This window comes from Zootoca vivipara, chromosome 2, assembly GCF_965207765.1.
Source record: "Zootoca vivipara chromosome 2, rZooViv2.hap1.1, whole genome shotgun sequence".
Lineage (NCBI taxonomy): Eukaryota > Metazoa > Chordata > Lepidosauria > Squamata > Lacertidae > Zootoca > Zootoca vivipara.
The window spans coordinates 89,511,621-89,530,606 of NC_142584.1; the positions used below are offsets into that span (position 1 = coordinate 89,511,621).

Consider the following 18,986-nt stretch of genomic DNA (forward strand, 5'->3'; position numbering starts at 1 on the left):
ACCTCTACTTACAAATTTAATGCGTTCCAAACGCACATTTGTAAGTAGAAAAAAATAGTAAGTCAAATCCCATAGGAATGCATTGGGAGAAAAAAATCGTACGTAGAAGCAACCCTATCTAAAAATTCGTAAGTAGAGAAAATCCTATCTAAACCACATCCAAGATGGCGGACGGGGCTCCATTCGTAAGTAGAAACATTTGTAAGTAGAGTTATTCGTAAGTAGAGATACCACTTTACTGAAAAGAAAGTCTATTGTCTATCCAAGTGTTCCACTAGCCAAGGCAGGGATACTTCATGCAGACATTCTAATGGCAACCTTCAGGGTCTCAAAGTAATTGACTTCAGCTGCAGATTTAGGAAGGCAGAAAATGAGGTGCCATCTTGGCCTTCTTCCCCTTCTAAATTTTTATTCTCCCAGCATGCTCTTCCAGTCTCAATATTTTTTTTCTGTAGGAATGTGCAGCAAGAAAGACCTTAATAGAGATAAGACTTTTTTAAAAAAAAAAACGCCCTTGGTGTGTGAGAAGAGTTAATGGCAAAAAAAATACAATATATGCAGTAGTTTTATATATATATTTATATACAGACTGAGGTTGAGTCCTGACAAGACAGAAGTACTGTACTGTTTTGGGGGAACAGGGGGCGGGCGGGTGGGAGCGCAGCCTGGGAGTCATTTTGGACTCACAGCTGTCCATGGAGCCACAGGTTAATTCTGTGTCCAGGGCGGCTGTCTATCAGCTCCATCTGGTACGCAGGCTGAGACCCTACGTGCCCACAGACTGTCTCACCAGAATGGTGCATGCTCTAGTTATCTCCCGCTTGGACTACTGCAATGTGCTCTACGTGGCACTACCTTTGAAGGTGATCCGGAAACTGCAATTAATCCAGAATGCGGCAGCTAGACTGGTGACTGGGAGTGGCCGCCAGGAACACATAACACCGGTCCTAAGAGACCTACATTGGTTCCCAGTATGTTTCTGAGCACAATTCAAAGTGTTGGTGCTGACCTTTAAAGCCCTAAATGGCCTCGGTCCTGTATACCTGAAGGAGTGTCTCCACCCCCATCGTTCTGCCCAGACACTGAGGTCCAGCGCCGAGGGTCTTCTGGCGGTTCCCTCACTACGAGAAGCCAAGTTACAGGGAACCAGGCAGAGGGCCTTCTCGGTAGTGGCGCCCACCCTGTGGAACACCCCCCCATCGGAGGTCAAGGAGATAAGCAACTACCTGACATTTAGAAAACACCTAAAGGCAGCCCTGTTTAGGGAAGTTTTTAATCTGTGGTATATTAATGTATTTTGCTATTTCTTGGAAGCCGCCCAGAGTGGTGGGGGAAACCCAGCCAGATGGGCGGGGTATAAATAAATAAATAATAATAATAATATGCAATTGTTTATATACCCTGTGAACAATTCCAAGTATGCACGCTTAGGAGCACACTGTAAGCCACTTAAAGTGAAAGTAACTCCACCAGGGAGGCATTAAACAACAGTCTGTGTAGTCCATAGGAACGTTAGATTCGGTGGCCATGTTTGCAGCAGTGAGCCAAACCATGACCTAGCACAAATGAGTAAACATGCTAGTTCAGGCATCCCCAAACTTCGGCCCTCCAGATGTTTTGAACTACAATTCCCATCTTCCCTGACCACTGGTCCTGTTAGCTAGGGATCATGGGAGTTGTAGGCCAAAGCATCTGTAGGGCCGCAGTTTGGGGATGCCTGTGCTTGTTCTTAGTGAGGAGATCCCAGCCACTTTGCTCTTCCCTGGTCCTTGTAGCTCAACACAGCATGACACGCTTGAGCTTTCTCCTCCTTAATCACGACTTATACCCATGGTTTGTTCTTTGCTAATGATTGTGGTGAAGGAAGAGCACTTAACCACAATTTGATGACACGTTAAGCCAAGCTTTGCCTTCACTGGGGAGCTACACTGAGTTAACAGACTGGAGTGGAGCAAAGCATGTTGGCTCTCTCTGCACCTGGCCGGCTCACCTGTTGGACATGCCTGAACTAGGTAATGCCCTGAAGATATGTTGATACTGTTAGTTATTTTTAAAAACATCTTTTTAATGGATTCTGTGGTCCAGTCAGTCACGTCATAGAAATTTGGCTTAGGACTTGCAGTTATGACTTGCCCCCTTGACAAATGAAAAACAACCTTCCACCCCAGGGCTTTCATATGACGCAGAGATAAATGCTAAGTATATCGGTCCCTCACAACCTTCACCCCCCCCCTAAACTAAAGTTCAAATAGGAAGGAAGGAGTCCAGCTCTCAGCATTAGTATTGCTTTAAGACATATGCTCTGAGACTATGAATAAGGCCATACTCACTCTTCATCCACAGCAGGGGATAAGGAGGTTAAAAACACCCAATGCAATAGGGAACATTGCTTCTGTAACTTTAATGCAAGAGGGAATATCAGCTAGACAGCTATTCACTGCTACAGTGCAATGGCGTGAAAAGGTGAATCTGCTGAAATTCTCTGTTGCATCTGCCCTCCCACCTCCCCCAAAGTATCAAAGGATGGGGAAAGACTTGCTCAAGAAAGGGTAGGAGGAACTGAGTGTCAAAGCAAGAAGCCACCCTAATTTGATGAAGTTCAAAAAAAAAGTCTTGCAAAAAGCATCCAGACAGCCAATTCTAGTAGCTGAAAGATTCACCTTGTTCCAAAAATAGATCACAGGCAAGGGAGCATTATTCCAGGCAAACAGATGATCAAAATAAAGATTACACACAGCTTGCTTAGTGTTCAAAAGGCAATTAGGTATATTACAAACTAGGAACCAAAGCCATTGGAGCACTGTATTTAGAAAAAACAGAAGCAAGGCTGTGATTAAGCTTCAAGTCATCATCTCACAGGAATATTAAGCAGGATTCAGCTTCAGAGAAATATTTACTTGAACAAAATATCATTACTGTGTTTAGCTATATTCAGTTCCCATTGTTTTTGAGCTCTTAACATGTAAACCCTTGCACAGTTGCTCCAACAGGGTGTTCTGGTTAATGGCAAACTCAAGACTGTTTGCTGCCCAAGGCAGAACAACAAATATTGTATCCAAGGCTGAGCAAGTTATTTTGTCACCTGAGGTGGTGCCTAGCTCCAGAAGCAGTGTTAGAAACTCAGATCTATAAGCTAGGCACTAAAAGGCTCCTTAAACCAAGGTTGCAGTCACCAAAACAGAACACCTAGTTGCCACTTTGGGGCAAGATGCCTTTAAAGTCTTATTTTTTCAAATGACTGTCTGACTGTGATTGATTCTCAGTTAAACATCTGACAAGTTCAGATGACAACCTTGAGCTACCGGTAGGTATAGAACAGGCATCCCCAAACTGCGGCCCTCCAGATGTTTTGGTCTACAACTCCCATGATCCCTAGCTAACAGGACCAGTGGTCAGGGATGATGGGAATTGTAGTCCAAAACATCTGGAGGGCCAAAGTGTGGGGATGCCTGGTATCGAACTTTGAGAACTTAAAGAAAATCAGTAACTTTACCCAGGGACAGTCCACATATATATTGGCCTATTCAGACCTCTTTTCCTTATTGGTGACTGCTACTGCTCAGGCTGCACAGAAAAGGCATTTTGGTTCCAGAATTTCATTCTGATTGTGCAGATAAAATATAACTGATTGAATTCTACCAGGGGGTGGGGTATTAGTGTGTTAAAACAGTCCAGATCCAATGCTTCCCAGATGGTGGAGATGTCAGGCGCCGGGCATCTTCACTTGGTCGAAAGCCAGGTACCGTGTTTCTCCCAAAATAAGACACGTCTTATATTTATTTTTTCTCTAAAAAAACACATTGCGGCTTATTTTCGGGGGATGTCTTTTTTTTATTGAGCATGGTACAGGGCTTTCTTGCGCCGCCCGCTGAGCCCGCTGCTGGGTCCCTGGGCTTCGTGCGGTGCGGCGCGTCGTGGCTGGGGCTGCTGCCGGCTCCTGCCGGCTACTGCCACTTCGCGCGCCGCCCGCTGCCGGGTCCCTGGGCTTCGGGCGGTGCGGCGCGTCGTGGCTGGGGCTGCTGCCGGCTCCTGCCACTTCGCGCGCCGCCCGCTGAGCCCGCTGCCAGGTCCCTGGGCTTCGGGCGGTGCGGCGCGTCGTGGCTGGGGCTGCTGCCGGCTACTGCCACTTCGCGCGCCGCCCGCTGCCGGGTCCCTGGGCTTCGGGCGGTGCGGCGCGTCGTGGCTGGGGCTGCTGCCGGCTCCTGCCGGCTCCTGCCACTTCGCGCGCCGCCCGCTGAGCCCGCTGCCGGGTCCCTGGGCTTCGGGCGGTGCGGCGCGTCGTGGCTGGGGCTGCTGCCGGCTCCTGCCGGCTACTGCCACTTCGCGCGCCGCCCGCTGAGCCCGCTGCCGGGTCCCTGGGCTTCGGGCGGTGCGGCGCGGCGCGGCGTGGCTGGGGCTGCTGCCGGCTCCTGCCGGCTACTGCCACTTCGCACGCCGCCCGCTGCCGGGTCCCTGGGCTTCGGGCGGCGCGGCGCGGCTGGGGCTGCTGCCGGCTCCTGCCGGGTCCTGCGGCTTCGTGCGCCGCCCGCTGCCGGGTCCTGGGGCCCGTTCAGTCGGAGCTCGGCGCGTCTCTGTGCTGGGGCTCCCGCTGGGCTGGGGCTTGGCACGCGCTGCTGCGTTTGCCGGCTCCCGCTGGGTCGGGTAGGTACCGGTACCCCCCAACATGTCTTATTTTGGGGGGGATGTCTTATATATTTTTGCCTTTAAAAGATCGTGCCATGGCTTATTTTAGAGGCACGTCTTATTTTAGGAGAAACACGGTATATGCTCTGACTGTATTGGACATCTGCTTCTAGAACTTCACACTGGGATCCTCAAAACACACAAATTAATTCTGCCGAGGAGAGAAGCCCTGGCCAGAAAGCTTAAACTTATGTCATTACATAGGAAAAAAGAAAACACAACAAAAACACTTATTGTACATATGAATTAATTATACAGGGTGGTAGGTGTGGGGAGAGAATCATATTTAACCTTTTTCATCAACTTTCCTGGCTTTACTTACTCAAAGGACTCAACATTTAGTGCAGGGGAGGGGAACTTCAGGCCTGCAGGTCAAATATGGCCCTCTCCACCTCTCTAAGTGGACCTTGGGACTATCTCGCCATGTCACACCCTTAACTGGCCTTGCTCTGTGTCTTCCTTTAGTGCTTCTGCCCAGATGGAATTAGCAGGATATGCTAATTTAAACACTGATGTCTTCAAAACAGAGCTTTATTCTTATTTGTTTAATCGTGAGCCACCTTTCATCAAAAATTGGAGTCCAGGGCAGCAAACAAGGAGATTTAAAATTACAAAAACACAACAAGAGAAAGGGGAATAAAACCATTCAACAGCTATAGGCATTGTTCTAGAATGCATGGGCAATTTAAAAAGGTTTTCACCTGCTGCTGAAAAGAATACACTGTCGGTGCCAGGTTTAACTTCCTCAAGAGGGCATTCCACAGATAGGATGCCACCACAGAGAAGGCCCTCCCTTTTGAACATGCGTGAGATAGTTCCCCTTAACCTGTTAGCCCATGGGCAGGTTGGCATGGCACTCCTTCAGACATCTGGTGTCCAAGCAAGGCCAATGCTATCTATCATTAGGCCAACTAGGCCGCCCCCTAGGGCACACACGTCAGAGGGGCACAGTACTGGCCTTTGAGGAGCATAATTTTACACAGATTAGTTTATGTTATCTCTTATAAATTTCTGAGAATATTTTACTTTCATTTTATATATCAGCACCGTGAATTAGGCTTAGTAGCAAGTAGGGGGGGCCAAGGGAGTTTCTCTAGAGCTGATGTAACACGGATCGATTTAGGAAACTTGCCAGTATCCTAGCAGCCAAATTCTGCACTAGTTGAAGCTCTGAAACTGTTTAAGGGCAGCCCCACATATAAACACCTCACAGTAATTCAGCCAGGAGGTTGTAAAATAGAAGAGGTGCCAAATCATTTGTATTCGCCCTGTCACGGGTCTCCTTATCGTGCTCGGCACACTAACTCTTCATACAACCTTCCACATTAGGCTAAAGAATAGTTTCGGGTTCCCTACTGCCGTTCAATTTGCTTTCATGCCTATAAGCTCCATTCTGGTCCCTCATCTGACTGTTTCCTCAATTTTCTTGGTAATAAAGAGTGCCCCCTAAGAAGCAGAAGGCAATGACATACTGTTATTCTCTCTTTGGATTCCGCTGCCAGTTCCTCATCTAGATAGTAAACCACAGAGCTCCGGGCTTCAATATTCCGCCAAGACTGCCCTGAGCAACAAAATGAAGATGAAGAAGCTGCTGCAGTTGGTTTTTAAAAATGAAATGTTTAGATTCTGCTGAAGCAGATTCACTCACCTGGGAAACCTCTTATCCCAGGATTTATAGCTGCAGGGAAGGAAAGAGACACCCAGCCCTGTTAAACACATGGCGATGACAGCGCTGGCTTCTAGACAACTATGCCTATTTTTCCTCCACTGCCAGCTCATTAAATACACCCTGCAGCACCTGAAAAATGGCTCACTTACCCCAACGTGCTGATAAATCCATTTGTTGATCCCTCTGCGTACAAAGAACATATGTCTCCAATATGCAGGAAACTTGACATTTTGTCGGACATCTCTGGCTTGTTGGCCCTAAGGGAGAGAAAACAAACTCATCATTATTTATTAGCCACTTGCTCAGATTACACTCTAAGGGCAAGCAATTAAAGTCAATGGAAGTTTTGCCACATTTGTGACTATATTTTATTTTTATTTTTGCATTCCCTGGGAATGCATGTATCAAAAATACATATATCTAAGCCTTACTCGCTGAAATTAATAAATGTGACTAAGTTAGGCCCATTACAGTTCATCTACTCTGCATAAAACTTAGCTGAGTGCCACCTCTACAGATTAAACCATCATTGTACCGCTTGCCACAAACTCAGTAACCCACGATCAAACCTAGACATTTAAGCTTATTCGTAATATATGCAATGCCCAGGTTTGAATTATAGCCTGGGGTTCAGGTACCTAAAACCTACTGTGTTGGGGATTATCCAGAAGAAGCTGAGTCAAATGGCATTTGTGGCTTTTTGTCCTCTCCCCTGTGAGTTAGGGAAGAGGCAAAGCTCAAGTGGTGGAGTAGAAGGTCAATCCTTGCCATCTCCAAGTTAAAATAATCAGGTAGCAGTGAGGGGAAAGGCCTCTGTTAGAGCTCCTGCAAGTAACCAACCCAGATAAACCAACGGTTTGACTTGATATAATAGCTCAATATGAGTTCTAGAAATGTTGTTAGGCATCATCTTCTCCTGCGATAAATACTAATGCAAGGGAATCATCGGCTTAGCACTGTTGCTCAAAAGCCCATGCAATATGAGAAGAATGCTGGGTTGACTGGACACCAGTTTCAAAATATTGCCCAGCGCCACATTATTATTGCTCTCTGATTTCTTGCTTTCTCAAGAGTAGGTGAAAACAGCTCACCAGCAAGTGTTAAACTCAGTGCCTCAATGGGAACTACTATGAAGAAAAACAAACCTAAATATAGTTGTCCACAGACAATTCAAAAGGTTGTGAAGTACATTATTTATGAATGGTGAGACCATCTGTGTAACTGTGTAGCAAGCATAAAGGCCATAGTGCAGGGGTCAATGTATGAAGAGTATGCCCACATTGGCAGGTCTAATCATGCAGAGCTTTCTCATCCAATCAGCAACCTCACAGAAGGGTACTTGTCGGGAAATGACCCATTCAGTCATCTCCATTCACGTGGTTGACCTATTCATACATGCAATTGCATAGCATGGGATTGTGCAACTAGGAAGGAGCCCCCATGATACGGGGAACACTTGGGAAAGTTTGTCCCAATTCCTCTCTCAGCAAGAAGTGCACACAAAGACAAACAAAAAACCAATGGAGATAGATACACAGCATTAGATTAAACACAGCATTAGAGCTATTTGGAAGTTAATATAATAGCATCCAATATTTTTATTGCAATGTAAACACAGCCTCTGATCTGCAAATACCAACTGTGGTGTTTTTTATATATTTTTTGTTCTTTAAAAAAGGGTTTATACCTTACTCCTACAGAGGAAATTATCAAGTATACAGACACTTGGGAGTATAAAAACTGAAGCGAAAGAATGACAATTGTTTCTGAACTAAAATGCTCTGCGTGCTGTGTTTCATTAACAGTCACTTGGCTTTGCTTATTCATTTTTCACCCACTGACCCTGCAGAGGCTTGCGCCTAATTAAAAATTTCAGGAACAAGCCAGCATGTTGTAGCTCTTAAGCCAAGTTCTCCACCACCATTTCCCAACACCCACCCCTAATGACACAACTGAAGTAGACATGCAAGCATTGAGATTATTTTTTCTTTTGGCGGAGAAATAGCTTCAATAGCAAGAAATGTGGCACTTATTGCAAAACACAGCCCTGACATCATAAGGGGGAGAACTGTTCCCATTTCATTGAACATTAACTTGTTTACAGTGAAAGGTACAGATCAAGCATATTAAAGCCAACTGTGAGATCAGCCAAGGACAGCACTTGCAGCTCACACAAACACACCTGAAAGATGAGAGATTTCAAGCTGTTTAAGCTCATTTGGGCTAGTTTGGGTTTCTCTTTGGTCTCGAGGGCCTTTTTAGTGTAACAAACTTGAAAGAGTTCACAAGCAATTTGAATCTAACCTGTGATCTCTCAGAAGCCACGCTGAGAAGGGGAGGGGAGTCTACAACTCTGAACAGCGCCAACCAGCAAAGGTCAATGGTTGGGGATTATAAGAATTGTATTCCAAAATTTGGAGAAACACCAGCTTAGGGAGGACTGCTGTAAACCATCAGTGCTGACTACTTCGACTGGATAAGGACGTAATTTTACAAATTCTAATAGTACCGTATTGGCCTGAATATAAGCCTCTTTTTTTTTCCAAATTCCGACTGTGAAAAGTTAAAGTGTGGCTTAAATTCACGGCCTTACAAAAATTGGCTTTTACGATATCATTGCTGAAACAGACATACAGTATAACGGAACAGGTATGAGTGCCTGCAGAATTTTAAGGGAGTGGCTTATATTCAGGTATTTTCTTCTTTCCCCCTTGAATTTTAAAGGTGCGGCTTATATTCGGGTGTGGCTTATATTTGGGCCAATACAGTAAAATAAAGAGTTTTAAATAGTAGAGTCACCCAATATCCACTGAATGGCCAGCTTTTTGAAACTAAATTTTAAGTTCTCCCATGCAGCCTGATTAGAGAAAGTTTTTGTGTATTAGTTTGTCTTGCCTGCAACAAATTTAGTGGGAGTGCAGGCTCTATAAGTTCTTCCAAGCTGCCACGGGCAATGACAGTCAAATGGCCTAAACAACCTTTGAAAGAAGCAATTGAAGTCATTCTGAGCTCAGAAGAATGTTCTTAGCAATATTTTGTACCAGGTGTTCTCACTCATTCCCTGCAAATAGGCTTTAGTGATTTATAGGCATTGCTGTGGAATAAAACACTCCAGAAAGCACTTTTACCCTAGAGAAAGTTAAGCCACTTACAATTACTGTCCCAGATTGTTCCTACCTGTTTGAATCTCCAACCAAAGTAAGTGTTTTGTGTGTGTGTGTGTGTAATAGAAGATATGTTATTAACATAAATCCCAACAAACACACACCAGCACTAAACCCTCCTGCATCCTTAGCAAGCATTCTAGCATACAGAATCCTGTTGCTTTTAGTTGTTCCAGCAATTGCACCATCCTCTTCACTTTCAACTTTCGGGGGAAAGGAGTATTGCTTATGTAACAAAAATGGCACCACCCACCTGCATCAGGAGGTATCAGCAGCCTTGGGGAACACCTCAACATTTGCAAACTACAACAAATCTTTAGGGGGGGGGAATCGTAAGGGGAAAGCCCAGAAAAAGCACAATGAAGCTGGAGCATGCAGGGAATGCCAGCCGACTGTTGGAAAGGAAAACTAGAAGGGGAATAATAGAATGAGGTATCCTGGGAGGAGGATGTGGCTGACTTGAACACTAAACAGGACGGCTCTGTAATGCAACACTTGGTCCTTACTGTCACCAATAACTGTTTTCAAAATATTACACCAATATTCCAGCACCAAATCTTTAAAATAAAACCAAATACATAATAAGTACCCCTTAGGTTCAGGGGCTCCTTTACTCAATTCAAGGTTATTATTCCTAAGAACAGTCTTCTAGATTCAGTCAAGTCTGTCAAGTCCCAAATTCCTCCTCAGACACCAGTCAGAGAGATGCTGTTTGGAGATCGCAAGCAGGGAATGATAGCAATACCCTTCTCTGACTGTCACCACCATCTGTTTTTCAGTGATCTGTCTGTAGCTATCGTTGTTTTTATCCTAGCTTTCCACCCAAGAGCTCAAGGTGGTATACATAATTCTTCATTTTCCCATTGCATTCTCATCATCGCCCTGTGAAGCAGACTAGGCTGAGAGGCAGTGACTGTCACAAGATCACCTAGTGAGCTTCATTGCTGATTTGAACGGTCTCCCAGGTCCTAGTCCAACACACTCTCTGCAGCACCACACTGGCTCTGTTAGGGCAGTGTTTCCCAACCAGTGTGCCTCCAGATGTTTTGGGACTACAACTCACATCATCCCTAGCTAGCAAGACCAGTGGTCAGGAATGATGGGAGTTGTAGTCCCAAAACATCTGGAGGCACACTGGTTGGGAAACACTGTGTTAGGGTGACCCTCGTAGGATTGGGAAATTATCTCCACTTGTAGATCCTTCTATCAGGCAGGGAACCTATATTCACGATTTTTAAATAACAATGAGATTCCTTTAGAAAACAAAGAGAACTACTTTGGAATAGAGTAGAAATAACTTGTATGCATATTCAAGGCAGTTTGCAATCAGTTTTCAAGGGCTGCAACAAAGCTAGTTATAGCCACCATGGAATTCAGCTCCTTAGTCAGAAAAACAGGAATGCTGTCAGTAGTGCAGAACTCAATACAGTACTAATTTAGACTGGCGGACAATGTCAATAGCATGGAGCTGGGTCCAAAATCTAGCAGATATCATTACGCCACTCCATAACTATACAGTGGTACCTTGGTTTTCGAACGTAATCCATTCCGGAAGACTGTTCAAGTTCTGAAACGTTCGAAAACCAATAACTCAATAGCTGACAGCTAGACCTCAGGATCTTGCACTCAGCGGAAGCTGCGTGGCATGTTCGACTTCAGAGGCGTGCTCAAAAACTGAAGCATTCACTTCCAGGTTTATGGCGACCGAAAACCGAAATGTTCATCAACGGAGATGTTCGAAAAACCAACTCAGACTGGCATAACTCACCAGGTTACTTTTCCCCCAAGCTCTGCTACTAAATACTATTTTAACAGGGACAACATCAAGGGTTATATATGCATGCAGCGATTATGACCCCATCTTTAGGATTGGGCTATCATGCCCTTATTCAAGTATAACAGGAAGGTAGGGAATGGAGGGATTCCCAAACATTAAGCCTACTACAAACAATGGTGGCAATTTTAGACAGGGTCAAAATAGAGCTCAGAATGAATCATAAAAGCATCACTAAAAACAGAAGTGCTCAGTCAGGGAAATGCTTCACAACACACAAACAGTAGTAATTAAGCACTTGACATAAATATTCCTCCCTATCACCATTATCAGTTTCTCAGCCACTGTTATCAGGGCATTCCTTAACAATACACACATTTGGCAATTGCCCTAGAGCCATTGCCACCACTCCTTGTCTTATATTCTAACTTCAGCCATCCCCAGCAGACACTTGCTTGATTTTAGCCAATAGGACTGCAAATTATAATTGGTCATTAACCTACTAAATCATCAGTTACGTGACCTGAATTATGCTACTTTAGCATATGTTCTACATCAGTGGTCCCCAAGATTGCCCCCCCCCAATGGACCACCTGAAAACTGCCAAGTGTCTTGGCCAACCACTTGATTTTTTTTTGTCTTTTGTAGCAGTTGTGCTGGATGCTGGATGCCCTTTCATTGTGTTTTTACACACCTTCCATATACCACCTTCCATAGCCCACTTGCCGACCACGAGTGGTCCATGGACTGCAGTTTAAGAACCCCTGCACTACACAGAGTGTGTGGGGGGGGGTACAGCACCATGAGGGGTAAACTACAGTTCCCCCCAAAATAGGGTCAAGGAAGTAATGTGATTTCACATGTATGGTGTGGATGTGATCAAAATTAAGGGAGAGAAAAACAACAGTGATCTCATTGTGGGAGTTTACTATAGATCCCCAAGCCAAACTGAGGACACAGATGATGCCTTCCTGGAACAGATGGCCAAGCATTCCAAAGGAAGTGAGATAGTAGTAATGGGGGATTTCAACTATCCTGATATTTGTTGGATGTCAAACTCAGCCAAGAGCATAAGGTCAAACAGATTCCTCACTGGCCTTGCAGACAACTTCATTGTCCAGAAAGTGGGAGAAGCAACAAGAGGATCAGCCATTTTAGATCTGGTCCTAACCAATAGTGATGACTTGGTTAGTGGGGTAGAAGTGGCAGGATCATTAGGTGGGAGTGACCATGCTCTTCTGGAGTTTATTATCCAGCGGAAAGGAGCAACCAAGCATACTAAGGTCCAAATTCTAGACTTTAAGAAAGCCGACTTCAGAAAACTTAGGGAAACGCTGGGTGAAATCCCATGGACAGTAATACTAAAAGGGAAGGGAGTTCATGATGGTTGGGAGTTTGTTAAAAGGGAGATATTAAAAGCACAACTTCAGGCAATACCAATGAGACGGAAACATGGAAGGTGCCTAAAGAAGCCAGGCTGGCTATCTAAAGAACTTTTGACTGAGTTAAGATTTAAAAGGGATATGTACAAAAAATGGAAAAGGGGGGAAATCTCCAGAGAGGAATTCAAACATATAGCCAGCACGTGTAGAGACAAAGTCAGAAAAGCTAAAGCACAGAATGAACTCAGGCTCGCCAGAGAGGTTAAAAGCAACAAAAAGGGCTTTTATGGGTATGTCCGTAGCAAAAGGAAAAACAAGGAAACAGTGGGGTCACTCAGAGGAGAAGATGGTGAAATGCAAACAGGGGACAGAGAAAGGGCAGAACTCCTCAATGCCTTCTTTGCCTCAGTCTTCTCCAAGAAAGAAAAAAACGCCCGACCTGAAGAATATGGAGCAGATGATTCAGCAGGGGAAACACAGCCCAGGATAAGTAAGGAGGTAGTACAAGAATACTTGGCTAGTTTAGATGTATTCAAGTCTCCAGGGCCAGATGAACTACATCCAAGAGTATTAAAAGAACTGGCAGAGGTGATTTCAGAACCACTGGCAATAATCTTTGAAAATTCCTGGAGAACAGGCGAAGTTCCAGCAGACTGGAGGAGGGCAAATGTTGTCCCTATTTTCAAAAAGGGGAAAAGAGAGGACCCAAACAATTACCGCCCAGTCAGCCTGACATCAATACCAGGAAAGATTCTAGAGCAGATCATTAAGCAAACAGTCTGTGAGCACCTAGAAAGAAACTCTGTGATCACTAAAAGTCAGCATGGGTTCCTGAAAAATAAGTCATGTCAGACTAATCTGATCTCATTTTTTGACAGAATTACAAGCCTGGTAGATGAAGGGAACGCTGTGGATGTAGCCTATCTTGATTTCAGCAAGGCCTTTGACAAGGTGCCCCATGATATTCTTGTAAAGAAGCTGGTAAAATGTGGGCTAGACAATGCTACCATTCAGTGGATTTGTAGCTGGCTTACTGACCGAACCCAAAGGGTGCTCATCAATGGCTCCTCCTCATCCTGGAGAGTAGTGACTAGTGGGGTGCCACAGGGTTCTGTCTTGGGCCCAGTCTTGTTCAACATCTTTATCAATGACTTGGATGATGGGCTTGAGGGAATCCTGAGCAAGTTTGCAGATGACACCAAATTGGGAGGGGTGGCTAACACCCCAGAGGACAGGATCACACTTCAGAATGACCTTAACAGATTAGACAACTGGGCCAAAGCAAACAAGATGAATTTTAACAAGGAGAAATGTAAAGTACTACACTTGGGCAAAAAAAATGAAAGGCACAAATACAGGATGGGAGACACCTGGCTTGAGAGCAGTACATGTGAAAAGGATCTAGGAGTTTTGGTTGACCACAAACTTGACATGAGTCAGCAGTGTGATGCAGCAGCTAAAAAAGCCAATGCAATTCTGGGCTGCATCAATAGGAGTATAGCATCTAGATCAAGGGAAGTAATAGTACCACTGTATTCTGCTCTGGTCAGACCTCACCTGGAGTATTGTGTCCAGTTCTGGGCACCACAGTTCAAGAAGGATACTGATAAGCTGGAACGTGTCCAGAAGAAGGCAACCAAAATGGTCAAAGGCCTGGAAACGATGCCTTATGAGGAACGGCTTAGGGAGCTGGGTATGTTTAGCCTGGAGAAGAGAAGGTTAAGGGGTGATATGATAACCATGTTCAAATATATAAAAGGATGTCATATAGAGGAGGGAGAAAGGTTGTTTTCTGCTGCTCCAGAGAAGCGGACACGGAGCAACGGATTCAAACTACAAGAAAGAAAATTCCACCTAAACATTAGGAAGAACTTCCTGACAGTAAGAGCTGTTCGGCAGTGGAATTTGCTGCCAAGGAGTGTGGTGGAGTCTCCTTCTTTGGAGGTCTTTAAGCAGAGGCTTGACAGCCATCTGTCAGGAATGCTTTGATGGTGTTTCCTGCTTGGCAGGGGGTTGGACTGGATGGCCCTTGTGGTCTCTTCCAACTCTATGATTCTATGATTCTATGATTCTATGATTCTAATTCATTGAGGTGGTGAAGCCGTGGTCTGGGGCTGGACTACTTTGGACTGCAGGTAGATGCTCACACAATGAAAAATATTGTCAGAACTTCCCCTGCCCCATAAAATGTATACACCACTCGACTGTAAAAAAACAGCAACAACCTTAAAGCGATTTACAAAAGATAAAACAGTAAAATCAAGGAAAAATTACAACATTGCAGCATTTTAAAGCATACAAAAGTTTAAATACTAAAACAGATTAAAATTACCTCAGCATTCTAAACATCTGGGTAGGCTTATCTAAACGCCAAGGTTTTCAGCAGGAACCAAAAACACAGGACACCAGGTATCCACAAGAAGGGTGCCAACCTAGATTTTTCAATTTGACTCTCTCTGCCTCACATATAATTATTCTTTGTGAAGGGCTTTTTATTTTATGCATGCATCCAACTTGCAGCCTGACTGACACGCACATCACTGTCAGACTCAACATCTTTTTATACTTTGGGGGAGCAAGACTGGTGCAACTTTCAATCTCTTCAGTTTCATTAAAAGCAAAATGCTTATTCAAAATTATACCTGGTGGCTAAGAAAATGACAGTGTAGTCTTTTAAAAACCACAAGTTGGTGAGGAAGCATGACAGCCCAAAGTGTTTAATAATATTAAAGAGGAAGGTAGATAAGGACACGCCAAAAATAAAATATAAACAGGAACAAGGCAGTTGGTGCAATTCATCTCCATGTTCATATATTTTATCTAATCTATCTACAGTATCTACACACACACACCTCACACACAAAGCAAGAATGAGTACACTCTGATCTTTTCAATTTGTAGCCAAATACTAGCCTTTTAACATCTCTGGTCTCGCTCTCAGCAGTTTAAATCTGAATCCAACCCACCATTACACACATTTTTGATATGCCAAAATTACTATCGAGTGGTGTAAAACTAAGTCATACTGTGGGTAAGTTAAGTTCATTATTTCAGAGGGTCTACTTAGACTTAGTTTTATACTACCCACTGTACAATTAAAAAAGCACACTTTCCATTTTTATATATATATAAAAGCAACCTATGTTCTTAGTCCAACCTACTTTATTTTTCAGTATGTGTTACCACACCCACCCCTCTTCTAATGTCTTCTACCTTCCCCCAAAGCACCTCATTTTGGATGCAGCTGTGGCTCTTCTTCAGACTTCAGGTTCCTCGAATAAAAGACTGGGAACAGTTCCTTGCTGTTTTGGATCCCTGCAGGAAGTCTGTCTGCTGTTCTTCCCTGCAGCAGCAGCAGCAGCTGCCCTCTCTTCACAGAGGCTGGAGGTGCTCTTAATGCAAGCAAAACTAGCCTCTTGTCTCTTACAGCTGCTTGTGCAAATATCCCGTCTCCGCAATAAAGTATCGGGATGGCTGTATGAAACGGATGTGCAGCAATCACCTGAACAAGCGCATGCTTTATATGAAGAGTGCCATGGGCGGGCCAAGAGATCTAGTTTTAGAGAGGGGAACAATTCCCATTGGGATTAAAAAATAATTACGAAGCTCTAGTTTCGTCCCACATAATGCTAGCTTTCCACTTCGCCCTGAGGCAGCATGTAAAGCAAAGCACGAGTCAGTTAAAATGACATTCTCCAATGTTTCAGCAACTGCACTTGACCCTAAATAAATTTAACCAGGAAAAAAAAAGTTAACTCAAAAATGGGTTTATTTCCGATTGTGTTTGCTAAGCTCCTGATGTCCATTCCTAATGGGGTGTATTCAGTGAAATCATCCAATGCAGGGGTCAGCAAACTTTTTTAGCAGGGGGCCAGTCCACTGTCCCTCAGACCTTGTGGGGGGCCGGACTATATTTTGAAGAAAAAATGAACGAATTCCTAAGCCCCACAAATAACCCAGAGATGCATTTTAAATTAAGGACACATTCTACTCATGTAAAAACACCAGGCAGGCCCCACAATGCGGGTTCTCCATTACAGAGAGCACGATTTGCGGTGGGGGATAGCAAACCACGCCTGTGGCAAAGGTGGGGGCATGAGTGGCCACCGTTTGATTGGTTATGGGCTGTTGTTGGGCATATTTGTATGTAGCAATTTGTAAGTCAAGCCCCGGGGGTATATAAGCTTAAATGCTTGGTTTTTTCCTTCTCTTTAGCTGCGTTTCTGATCCCCACCCTCCCTCCCTGTTTTTAGGCCTCTGTATTGACATTGCTATGACTTTTCTTGGTCGCCTGTATTCAGGGGCCGGTAGGAATTTTTCCCATCTGGCTGATTGGCTGGTGCCATTTGGGTTTTCGCCTACTGCATAGCAAATAGTCACAACTTGTAAGGTAGGCGGTTAGGCATTGGTAATTTTGGTTGTATTAAGGGTCTTATTATTTAGTTGGCCCCAAGTTTATGCCTGAGTGGTGGGGAAATCCTGGTCAGGAATACAGGGGCTCTATGCTGTGTCCGTAACCCCTAGGTAGGGGCCAGGACGGCATATTGATGCCTCTGGGAGCCTGAAGGGAGAGGGGAGAGTTCTGTACACCCGGTCCCCGTCTCTCCCTGTTTGGATTTCCCCGTGTTGACAAGGCAAGTTATTATTTTATTATCATTTCTGTCCTTAGGTGACAGTTGGGAACCAATGCCTACGCAACCACTCACATTGTTTTGGATTTAATAAAGTTGTGGCCAAATTCATGCCAAAAACCAATAAACTTAATCCTGTCTACGTTGTGAATTATTTAGGGGTGGTTTGGGGACCTCCACACGCAAATAACCCAGAGATGCATTATGTCCTTTTATTTAAATTCTATTCATGTAAAAACATGCTGATTCCCGGACCGTCTGCAGGCCAGATTTAGAAGGTGATTGGGCCGGATCTGGTCCTCAGGCCTTAGTTTGTCTACCCATGAATTAGGGCAAGGACTTCTGCCTGAACAACATAACTCCCTCTACTTGCCCCTCATCTGATCTAGGAAACCACAGAACAGATGTGTGGGGAAATGTGGGGGTGACAGGGAGAGGAAGTTCCACAGCAGAGGTGGAAGTCCTTTGCATCAATGAAACAACTTCAATGAATTATAGTCTATTTAATCTTTACTGTATTAACAATGACCAAATGATCTAACAGGTTATTTTAGGTCATAGAAGACAAATTCCAAATGAGCTCTTGAAGCCAACTCTAAAGGCACAGAGCCCAAGAAAAGTAGCCAAGCGTCTGATTCCACTAAGCCCTGCCTGTCCAGCCTAGACTTGAATTGTCAAATTCTTGGCTGAATTCCAGAGTTGCATTAAAATGGACAGTTTATAAGCTTGCAATGTACATACGCTTTGCCCATACTTGGATGAAAGGCACTGCACATATAAAATGCCATAATGAGAAAGTTGTGGAATATTACTCTGTCCTGTATCACATGGTTTTTTTGTAATTTACTTAAGAGAATTTCTTACTATTTCTTAAAAATAAGTAAAATAAGAACAATACAGTAATGAAGTATTGCACCAGATGCCTTCCATGCCATGACTTAAAATGGTGAAGTAATTCTCCTATTCACCACACCTAGATGTAGGTTAAAAAAAAAGGTTTCCATTCTGCATGACAGTTCTGAATGCAGACTCACTAATCCCTTCACTCAGGAAAAGATAAAATGAGGTTCTTGCTAATCTTTATATTAAGTCATATGTATGGTTCTATAAAAGGCATCTTCAAAGGGAAACAGCTTTTAACCTTGTTCACTAAGGCTGCTTCACAGCTTACAGCAGAGATTCATGCATTTCTCTGCACAAATGTACAGTGCAAGGGGCTGCGGCTTTTTGGAAATTCTGTGTACCACACTGCATTCTTGTTTGAGCCACATTACAACATCGGTGAATGTTAAAAGCTAAGGCACGTAACAGTCCTTAATCTATGGTTAAAGTTTGTCAATCCACACCATTTCTTAATACATCTTCCACAATACCCTTGAAATGCACACATACCGACAACTTGGTCCGCAACATGATCAGTTGGAGGTGGGTTGTTGTTGTTTTATTTTTTTGCTTGCAGATACATACAGTTACGATTAAAAGCCTTTGAGAGATATATCTTCCCTGAAAGCACCACAAATCACGCTTAAAATTAGCTTTCACAGTTACTGTATTTACAATTCAAAATGCTAATATGATCCAATATATGTATTTGGTTTAAAAAAATAAACAACAATCTTCTAGTTTCAGCCATCCTGCAACATATTCCAGACAAAAAGGGGTCTCAGGACTCAACGTAACAAT

The 18,986-nt window shown here is 44.0% G+C and overlaps 1 protein-coding gene across 7 annotated transcripts in view; it reads right to left on the minus strand.

The window, feature by feature from the left end:
• ITPR1 (inositol 1,4,5-trisphosphate receptor type 1) overlaps positions 1 to 18,986 on the minus strand; it is a 214,641-nt gene that overhangs the window by 182,655 nt on the left and 13,000 nt on the right. For all 7 annotated transcript variants that reach the window (XM_088662374.1, XM_088662377.1, XM_088662375.1 and 4 more), the window contains exon 2: positions 6,502 to 6,609. In XM_088662374.1, the coding sequence (XP_088518500.1) occupies positions 6,502 to 6,593 (92 nt within the window). In that variant the 5' untranslated portion in view covers positions 6,594 to 6,609. The remainder of the gene's footprint in view (positions 1 to 6,501; positions 6,610 to 18,986) is intronic.